This window comes from Thermomyces lanuginosus (genome assembly GCF_041956635.1).
Source record: "Thermomyces lanuginosus strain ATCC 200065 unplaced genomic scaffold VTN49scaffold_22, whole genome shotgun sequence".
NCBI classification, from domain to species: Eukaryota; Fungi; Ascomycota; class Eurotiomycetes; order Eurotiales; family Trichocomaceae; genus Thermomyces; species Thermomyces lanuginosus.
The window spans coordinates 384,773-395,122 of NW_027192356.1; the positions used below are offsets into that span (position 1 = coordinate 384,773).

The window sequence follows — 10,350 nt, forward strand, 5'->3', positions numbered from 1 at the left end:
AAAAATTAAGTGGAACAAGTCATTTGAAATCCACCCTTCCGATCCTCGACGAAAGGGCAGGGTTCACGTTAATAGTATTGCCCCAATTTGACGTACTAGACCGTCGAGAGGCTGCAGAATTCCATGATCGTCGCACTTGACTGAAAATGTCGGCAATTCCCAGGTGGAATCATTAATCCGAAGAGTTGTATGGACAAGGTATTCATCGCCCGGTTGCGCATGATCAATGAAAAACGCAATTGGCAGATAGGTCGCGAATCTACGAGGGCCGCCTGGCCAGGCTCCGATAGGGTCTCCGGTAGAGCACTCGACATCATGAGTTTGGAGTTCTATATTTTGTTCGAGGTCTTCTTGTGCCTCGTCCGACACATCAACTTCTTGCTTCAGAAACGGCGTAAGACTAATTATGGCGTCGCCTTCGATGATGGAAGGCTGGCCCGATGGTGTTGTACTAGTAATCTCGAGCTCTACACCCACCTGGCTGCGCCCCGACTCGGCTCCTGCGATCTGTTCCAAATACAGCCATTTGAACTTTGGCTTTTGAGTCTCGTTCTCCGAATTCACGATTGCAGCCAAGGCAGCCTTTCTGAACGCGCTGAAAGTTCTGGAATATTGCGGGTCATCGACGAAACGACGAATTTGTGCTCGGTTGAATGCTATTCCGTAAAATCCGGCGGGAACCTGGTACATTGTCATGATGGTTGTCAGTTAAATTGTTTAATAATCGGCTGCAATCTTGCTGTCTGGATATGTATGGTGATCATGTTCGGGCTACAAGCAGGAAGAAGTTCCTCTCTTTTATACTTAATTCAGGGCAAAATATGAGCTTGAGTCAAACGGGAAACTCCGTTGATTCATCAACATGACTCGTCATTGTGTCAAACTTCTTGTCTTCATTATATATGTCCTGGAAGCCCAGACCGTACATGCTGTTGAGGCATGGATTCGCGTGCGCTCAAATATGCGCAAGGGTATCGTTAATTCTTGAACCGGAAGATCCTCAAAATTTATCATTCAAGCTGTGCACTGTTGTACTCATCAGGCGACAATTTGTAAATATAGTGTTTCGCAGAGCCGCGTCTTTTGGACGAGGTATCGTATGGCTCAAAGAAGCTATTAGTGACACTGGGAAGAGACAAAGGCATGTCAATCTCGAAAATACAATGCTATGTAACCTGGGAGCAAAACAGTTGGAAGGACCTTGGTCATAAAACTTTCAAGAAGCCCAATTGAAGATCTTTCTCGGCGAAGTTTAAAGATATACAATCATGATGTCTGGTATAATTTGCGGAACGAAGCGCTCGAACGTCTTTGGCCTTTTATATGTCCCAACGCGAATTCCTACGTCGGAAGAGATTCTACTTCGCCGATTCTTGTAGCTCTCGACTAATGTGGTGCCAATGAACAGCTAATGTGCATTGGAATTAGGGTATGCTCCGTTTGGGTTGCAACAGGGAGTCGTGAGCACACTGTAAGACGTACCATTCAGAAGACATTGAGACAACATTGCCTTGCCTGAATAATTTCTTCTTTCTAAGAACAGTAGTTACTCCGTAGACTGGCAATCAGAGACCGATATAAGGCATTTTATTGACTTCCGAGAGGACCCATGAGACCTGCCAGTCGTAGAAGCTACTTTCCCTGCAGCCGATATCAAATTCAAAATGTTATCCGTAAGAAAGGCGAAACTCCTAGTATTTAAAGACAATTGAGAAAAACTATGTGGGAACTATTACGCGCATGGGAGGACGGCATCATGACCAGCAATCCGCAATAAAGTAAACAAATGCTGCAAACTATCAGGGAATTGAAAGCTGGATCAATAGAAAACTGGATTTTGAAATCTGTAAAAAACAAGTTGAAACAGGTCAAGAAAAAGAAAATAATCAACTCCACCTTTCAAACAATCATCGATCCAAACAGACACCAATCTCGGTTTCCAAACCAGTGTAAGGCTTTAGAGCACCCGAGGGATCACACCGAAGCTCAAACTCCGGCAAAATCCACTCGTCATCAGATTCTGTGAGGGTCCCTTCGACCTTGTAGTCATGGCCTCGCTTCGCCTTGGGAATAGTAACTTTCTCGATCAGGAAATAGAGCGCCTTCTCACGTTTCCATTTCCATAATCCAGTAGGTTTTGAAGCTTTCCAAGACTTGGGAACAAACACCAGCTTTTCATCATCCTCTTTCGTCACACATTCCCCCTTGTCATTTCCTGATTGCTTCTTCCGGGATGTCAGCTTCAATTGAAGTTGTCCTTCGTCGCCAACATCGGCATTTTCTATCGGCAAAGTGCGTGTTCCAGTCATTTCAAGCTCAATTACCAACTCGCCGTTGTTGGCGGTGATATAGAGCTACCTGAAGTGAAATCGAGGTTCTTTTCCTGGGTAAGAAGCCGAAGTACCAACAGCCCCTCCAAACCCGGGAGGGTTCCCACTCTCTGGATCCATCGCGCTTCTCTGGAGTATTAATCTTTGCTTCTGCGGCTTAAGCTTGGAGTTGTTGGCTCCTGTAGGTAATGATGAAGTACTTGTATCGAACTTGGTAGTTGTTTGATATTGCTGTGGTCTCGGATTTCAAGCACGAGAGTAATCTCTTCTTTTATATGTCCTTCAGATAGAAACTAAGATGTGAGCCATACGGAAGACTCCATCAATCAATGAGGTAACTGACTGTTTCGTCGAGTTTTCCGGTTTAGCCGCATGATTCTGGATCCCTCTCCAACAGCACGATGACGATGCTGGGCGTTTTGAAATGAAAGTTTTCAGCATTCTACATTCATACTGTAGAATTGTTCATCAGATAACCACAGAGAAGAATGGTGTTTAAAACCCATATAGCCGGATTTATCACAGTATCTTGGAGATCGTACTTCACAAAGGCGCATTGTCTGGAATTAGATATAATATGAGACAAAATGAAAAGTACCAAGGGCGAGAAATGACAAAGAAATGTTAGTCTGAAGGCAAATAAAAGGTAATCGCCATCCATAACACTCTACAGTGTAGTACTTTTATATCTGTCCAGGCACTCTGAGATTTTAAATGTGTGAAAGACCTAACCATTATCCATATCTCTGAAGTAGTAAAACAACGTGAATTCAACCATGGAGCGAGCGCAGAAAACGATCATCTTCACCACTCATATTATTGACCTCCGGGTATCCGGGTGGAAATCCGACCTCCCTCATAATACCATTATGAGGCATGAAAACATGGTCAGAAATACACCGAATCTCAAACTCTGGCAACTGTCACCTGTTTCCCCAGACGTCTCCGATGATTGTCTGGAACTTGTAATCATACCCCGGCTTCGCTCCAGTGATAGTACCTTCGATCAAGATAAAGAGCGCGCGCTGGTCGGGGTTTGGCCAGAGTCCATTGCTTTTTTCCAGGGTCACAGACTTGGGATTTTCCTCAAAATTTTCACCATCCAGTTGGTACCCATTCTCGTCATTGTCATTGTCTGACCGCTTCCGGGAGTCCAGCTTCATTTGAAACAACTTGTCGTCGCGAATATACCACTTTCTCATTTTCCAACCATTTGGCGGGGATATCTCAAGCTCGATTGTTAACGTCGTCGTTTCGGGCTCCTTACCCTGAGTCGCCTTAATGAACAGCCACCTGAAGTACCGTGGTGGACCAGTCTGGGGTTCCTCCTCATAGCTACGAAGAAACTATCCGGACTGACGTTCCATCGCTCTCTGCTGAATATTGAACTTTAACCTCTGACTGTAGAGACTCGGCGTGATGTTTTACTGTCGTTAACTGAGAGAACATGTGTCAGTCAATCTTGTTGCTTTATGTTGCCAAGGACTTACGTCTCGAATCCGGGAATTCCTTCTTATTTTACATATTTCGATCAAAAAGTGAATCTTTGCATGAGACGGAGGAGTCCGTCAATTTATCAAAACAGCTGACGGCTCTGTCGAAATCTTCCATTTGACCATATAGCCATATACCAGTGTAGTACCATAAAAGGTCTCCTTAAGAAAAAAAAAAAAAAAAAAAAAAAAAAAAAAGTTAGTCACTAAGTCTTTGTCTCGAAGAATCTCCGAACTGCGCAGAACTTTCGTAGTCAGGTTTATTACAGGATCGTTAGTAGGGCAGAGAGTGCCTCGCAAAGCTCATTACGTGGGTTGCCTAAGGTTCAAAATTCAGAATGAACAAAATAACGAGAGCGTCGAGTGTGAGTAACGACAAACTAATCTCATTCAAGAAGACACAACACTGTGTTACAAGGATACTACCTGCTGTTCCTATGTTGAATCCGTTGCGGATTATAAAACCCCAACCCTAACCCTAACGACACATTTACTGAATTTCGGACCTCGTCTGTCAATTGATCGCAGCTGACCTATTGTCAGGAGGTGTGCGATACAACACCATTTCCATACAAAACGCTACATCTATGTATCATTTCAGCTATCCATCTTCTACAACATTAGTCTGTGTCCTGGTTAGAGGCATACCAGAAACGGCAACGTTGAAATAAGTTTTATGCCGGTTGGCGGGGAAGTAGTATACTTTCCCCTTTGGGACAGCTATTTCTGCTTTGTTTTATTCACTGCTATTGCTTGCTCATTCGCATTCATGATCCACTACTGACCTGAAATAACAGGTATAAACTCCTCCAAGGCCGTTCTCTGCCGTCGCTGGTCGCCGACCTCCGAGCTGACGCCAAGTCCTACACCACACCAGACGAGTTTTTGACTCGCAACAAAACCTTCTTCACAACCGACATCGAACGGCCACCATACACACCGACTGCAACCGTCTCTACTTCCACCGATGAACCCCTCGCTGCTCTTCATACATTGTCCGCTGCGCTCACGCTTGTACCGGAATCTCATTGGACTGCTGACGCACACCGTGCCAATATCACGGATTACTTGAACGCCACGACGGAGAATAAGAGCAAAGAGGAGAAGAAGGCACTAACCAAGGAAATATATCACTATCTGAGATGGGCGCTGTCGGGTGGTGCGTCCGGACCAGGCATCCCGGAGACCATGGCCATTTTGGGCCGGGAGGAAGCCGTCAGACGGTTGACAGAAGCGAGGGAAGCGACCAAGAAATCAAGGAAGAAATATTCTTTACCGGGAGCGGTGAAGCGACCGGAAGGTTCCGGTGAAGTGTAGATCTGAGAGAAAAGGCCTCTTATGAGGCTTGTATGTATTATTAGTGTAAAATTAGACAACATCAATAATTAAATATACCCGTTTCTGCACCGCTTGGCTCTGCAAGATCTCAATCATTCTGGGCTTGAATCGAGCAGAGAGACTGATTGATGCCATTGTGTTTCCAAGGGACATGGTGAACTAGTTCTTCGAAGGAGATTTGGAAACAGCCTGGTCGCGTTACGCCGAAGAGGGAGATATAAAAAAAAGACTTCGACTTGGCAAATAAACCTCGTAGAACCCAACCACCAAAATGAGGTTCACAGCACAAACGATGACTCTGGTCAAGGGTCTATGGCATTCCCACCAGCTGCCCGACTACCTTTACTGAATCCCCACCCAATGCATACGCTAGCCCGGCCTAAAATACTCCTTTTTGCAGATCACTTCCTAATAAGGATATAGCTCATAGTAGCCTGGGTGAGAACTAAGGAAGCTGTTAGCCCTAATGTTGCATTCGTTTCAACCTGTCAGCGGACTTTTCTCTCACGATGACGGTTCAGCTCGGGTTCTGTACCTCCGATTACTTGCAGAAGATTTTTTTTGCTGCAATTATATTCGAAAACGACAGTTTCCTGAATATAAAATGAACTCATTAATCCACAAGTATGTGGTATCAATGAAAAACAATCCAGGAAAAATTAGAAGCCATGGCATATACTAATTTCCTGCAGTCGATTAGTTTGAATCCACCACATGCGACATCCATTCCTTTCCAGTTAAATCCTTCTACCAGATCCCTCGGATTAAATCAATGGGAGGTTAATCTCAACAGGCAGATGCTCCTTAATGCCCACGAGAAGAAATGAGACTTCTCCCGAGAGGATATATGGACCATCCACGTTCCCATCCCCGACTTGAACGGTCATTGATACGCTGGCCCAGAAGCCACCGGAATTCGTGTTTACAATCGCTTGATTAACCTTAACGCGAGGGTTTATTATCGATGGTATTATAACCTCTGATGACCCCTCCATCTTCGCTGTTAATTTGTGACCTGCATATCCCAGCGCTTCTGCCAGAGGCTTCTCCTTGTGCACACGGTTGAAAAACACGTCGAATGTTATGTTATAACAGCCAAGCTCTCCCCGGTCGCAGGTCGGCAACCCATGGATTTCAGCCGTATAGCCGGGGCCGGCGGTCATTCTTTGACGAGGAACGTTAGGTCTTCGGCCTCCACGAATTGGATCCATTTGGATGGTGATATTTCTGTTTTAGATGAACAAGTATCTTGACAAAAGGATCGATCGAATATTTACCGTGCGATATGCTCGCTGCTCTAGGAGGCAAGTCATGGTATTTATAGTCTGCATTCGGGAGAGAACTGAGTAAGATTTCCGGACACTTGCGGAAGAGTCAATTCAAATTCAAAGAATTGATGCAGATTAGTTCGAGTTCTCCTTTTCAACTCAAATGAGCAAGGCACTGTTACTTCTGATATTGATTTGATGGCGTAGCACTGAAAGAACATGATTCCGAGCGGTTCCCATGTGAAAGAAACCAAACCAGAACCTAACAAAGCCATTGAGTAGGTAGGAATAGGTATCGGCTTTTCCGAGTAATGATAACAGCGGAGAGAATTTCTGATATATGATATGCACGTCAAGAAAAAGAGTCAGAGATTGGAATCTCAGCTCGAAGACTCCATGTTTTTATTTTTCCCTCCGACCTGAAATTACAACAATAGGCAGGCGGTCAGTGACGGCAAAATGGCTCGTGCAATGGCCAATGGGAGCCGTTTTCGGCGCCCCGCTAACCGTGACTGTGATTAGAAAAAAGAGAGATCAGAGAACTAGCAAAATAGAATTACAATCAATACATTCCACATTTTGCAGTTTTTTGACACGGATCGCTCCAACCAGAATAAATCCCAGTTTTCGCGACACCTATTCAAAGTGCGATTCAATACAAAAATGTTAAATCAAGTCCATGCTCGGTAACCCTACTAATCAAACATGCTTTATTGGTTTCCTGAGTCGATGTCAACTGCATGGTGGCAATGATCGACGACATCTGCATCCCTGATCACAAAATCAATAGCGTCGGTTGAAAGTAAAAGCAAGTGTTGACATGAACGATGTGAGAGACTTGAATGGATGTATTGAGTCAAATAAACGTGACAGACGTGTTCTGGCATAGAGTAAGATTCTTCGCTTGAGTTATGGCATTGTCTGACGTGCTTTGGTCAAAATTGAAGATGGTGGTTTGCGTCTATTTGCACATAGCCCGGCTCTCACCAATCTACTCCCAGTCGCAAAGCCATCGAGCTTTGACGGTACGCCCGTTGAGATTCTTGACGCCAACACTAACCTCTTCTCCAGGCACCAAATCGATAAAGTTGTCATCCCACGACGCTTCTTCCCCCTCCTCAAGAGGCACGCCGAGTACAACGCCCTTGACTGGTGCATTCGCGCTAAGAACAATATGGTCTCCCTGAGGTTGGACGTTCACCTTCAGGTCAGACCTGAACCTGAGGTATTTAAGCGGCTCTGGCCACGAAACCCATCGGGCCAGCTGAGTGTTTGTCTTGGAATCCACAAGGTAGGCTGCAATGACGGTCCATTCTGCGTTGGGGATATCGATTCGAGCAATATCTGTCGATCGGTTGGGAGCAAGTCTCACGGAGTGCTCCGGTTGAGGTAGAGGAACTTCGTTACCCGTTTCGATGTCGAATGCTTTGAGTTTCAGCGTGGCATCCAGCTCGGTTAGATGTCCGTTCACGGCCCAGATCTCGCAGGCTCTCTTCTCCGGATCAAAGTTTATGACCTCCTGCTCCTCACCATGAACTTTGGTGACGATCCTCTCAATGCCAACGGTGACCATCTGCATCGCGCGTTTCATTACAAAGAATGCTGGCTTCGGACGGAGGTCCACATCAACGACTGCCCAGCTCATGGCCGGCCAGAGATCGTTCAGCTGCCAGACAAGCGCGCCGGCACAGTATTCCTCCCCTGGCCCACGGAACTCACGGCGCCAGAGATTGTACGCATACGACATGGCTTCTGCCTGGAGAAACTGCGTGCAGTAGATGTAAGCGTCCAAGGGATGCATCAGGAAGCGGAAGTTCTCTCCCATGTACATGGCGTAACGTCTAGTGTGGCCGGGGGCTTTGTCATGGCTCAGCCATGTGCGGGATTGCGAGTGACGCTCCCGAGGGTCGGTAATGGCATTGTTGATGGTCCGCTGGTTCGGTGCCGACTCAAAACCGAACTCACTGACAAACCGTCCCATGTACTTCTTGTAGTCCTGGTAAGGGGCCATTGCGGCGTGCCACACTATGCAGGTTAGAGATATAGAGTACTCAACGGCGATGATCTACCACTTACCATCCCAAATGTGGACATCCCCGACCTTGGGGTCATTGGCAAAGTCACCTCCGTAAGGGCTGCTCCTCACGTAGGGAACGCCACGACCCAGTCTTTCCATGATTTCGGGCAGCGTCCTTTCATAGATCAACCTGGCTGGGAAATTGGTGTGATCCCAAGGTCCAGTCTCATCGGCCGGGTTGTACTCCCAATTCCAACGATCAGCCAGCATGTAATCTTCGTTGTTTCCAGCCCAAACAGCAAGGGAGGGGTGGTGACCAACTCGGAGAACTTGCTGCTCGACTTCATGTTTCACATTCTCAACAAAATCGGGCGACGCAGGGTAGTTACCGCATGCAAAAAGCAAGTCTTGCCAGATGAGGATACCTTCCCGACTGCACACCTCATAAAAGGCATCATCCTCGACAATACCCCCTCCCCAAACACGCAACATGGATTGGTATCCCGCCTTTGCGAGCTTCAGCCACGCTTCATATCTCTCGAAAGTCATCCGTGGAAGGAGAGGGTCTCCCGGAATCCAATTGGAACCGCCCGCAAAAATTCGGATGTTGTTAATCTCGAAGACGAAGGACGTTCCATCGGCTGCCTTGAGAGCATGCTGAAGAAGACGAAGCCGACGGAACCCAATCTTCCATTCCTGGAAATCAGAATCGTTCAAAACGATCCGAAGGGTGTATCGTGGCTGGGCGCCGTATTGGAACGGATACCATAGCTGCGGTTTATCGACAGTGAATGACGAGTCAAACTCGCCATTGGAACCGATATTCAGCTCCTTCTTCGCGGCAACTGAGTCTGCTGGGTCGACCAATTCTGCACGCAGATTGTTCCCGTGTTGTCCACCTTCAATTAAACCCTTGAAGGATAGGGTGCCCGATTGGAGATCTTCGGTCACCTCGGGCGTCACTATGACGGTTTCTCGAGCAATTCTTGACTGAAAAATCTCTATATATATCGGCTTCCAAGGACCACATGGTTGAACTGTCGGACCCCAGTCCCATCCCCAGTGATACTGCGCCTTTCGCAGGAACAGCCGTTCACTGCCGCCGAAATGGATTTGGGAGCTATCGCCCTTGTATCCAATGCGGTCTCGTTCCGCGCGGGAAAATGTAATGGCACTCGTGAACCGCAGTTCCAGTACGGACGGTTCGTTTCTGTTCCGGACGAGATCCGTTACATCCACCCGATGGGCAATGTGCATATTTTTGCTGAACAGGATGTGCATGCCATTCAGGTACACATCGACCACGGTATCCAAACCCTCAAACACCAAAACCGCTCGTTCATTAGGCGCCACATCGAAAGGTCCGATGTGCTGGCTGCGGTAAGTCCAGTCCGCGTGGTTCACCCACAGCGTCTTCAGTTCATTTTGGTCGACATAAGGGTCAGGAATGAGCTTGTGATGAAGCAAGTCTAGGTAGGTCACAGTTGGGAACTGCGATACTGGCAGATAATCCTGGGCAATGCCATTACCGAGAGCGGTAGACTGCTTGAATTCCCAGCCCTGGTCAAGTTGGATGCGCTTGATCATGATGCCTGCTTGTCTCGCGTAACGAATTGATTTGGATATTTTTGATCTTCTACAACCCAGCTTGATCGAACTATGCTGGAAACGCTCTATTTAACTGTTCTTTATCTTCTTACTGGGTCGACACAGCCAGCTCAAGTGTGTTTGGAGAAGGCCCCTCATCATCGGTACATGCGGCTTTTTGCCTTTTTGGGCACGGACTATCCGTTCCCATTCAGGAAGTAGAGCTCCCTACCCGCACAACTCCCGACAAGCGGACAGTTCTTTAACGGAAGAGAACAGAAAAACTTTTGGTCTCAGAGAAATCGATGGAGAGGTAA

At 46.8% G+C, this 10,350-nt stretch overlaps 4 protein-coding genes across 4 annotated transcripts; 1 reads left to right on the forward strand and 3 right to left on the reverse strand.

Moving 5' to 3' along the window:
* Positions 1–63: 63 nt before the first annotated feature.
* VTN49DRAFT_1057 (uncharacterized protein) lies at positions 64–690 on the reverse strand (the record flags this gene model as incomplete). Its single annotated transcript, XM_069408630.1, has 1 exon — positions 64–690. One exon carries the CDS (start codon positions 688–690, stop codon positions 64–66), a length of 627 nt encoding a protein of 208 aa, XP_069270097.1.
* Positions 691–1,907: 1,217 nt separating this feature from the next.
* On the reverse strand, positions 1,908–3,779 carry VTN49DRAFT_1058 (uncharacterized protein; the record flags this gene model as incomplete). Its single annotated transcript, XM_069408631.1, has 4 exons — positions 1,908–2,354; positions 2,405–2,459; positions 3,258–3,623; positions 3,691–3,779. 4 exons carry the CDS (start codon positions 3,777–3,779, stop codon positions 1,908–1,910), a joined length of 957 nt encoding a protein of 318 aa, XP_069270098.1.
* A 382-nt stretch (positions 3,780–4,161) lies between these two features.
* VTN49DRAFT_1059 (uncharacterized protein) lies at positions 4,162–5,140 on the forward strand (the record flags this gene model as incomplete). The annotated part of the gene is made up of 2 exons (XM_069408632.1): positions 4,162–4,188; positions 4,685–5,140. The coding sequence occupies 2 exons, from the start codon at positions 4,162–4,164 to the stop codon at positions 5,138–5,140; spliced, it is 483 nt and encodes a 160-aa protein (XP_069270099.1).
* A 2,280-nt stretch (positions 5,141–7,420) lies between these two features.
* VTN49DRAFT_1060 (uncharacterized protein) lies at positions 7,421–10,033 on the reverse strand (the record flags this gene model as incomplete). Its single annotated transcript, XM_069408634.1, has 2 exons — positions 7,421–8,454; positions 8,506–10,033. The coding sequence occupies 2 exons, from the start codon at positions 10,031–10,033 to the stop codon at positions 7,421–7,423; spliced, it is 2,562 nt and encodes an 853-aa protein (XP_069270100.1).
* Between the last annotated feature and the right edge of the window lie 317 nt (positions 10,034–10,350).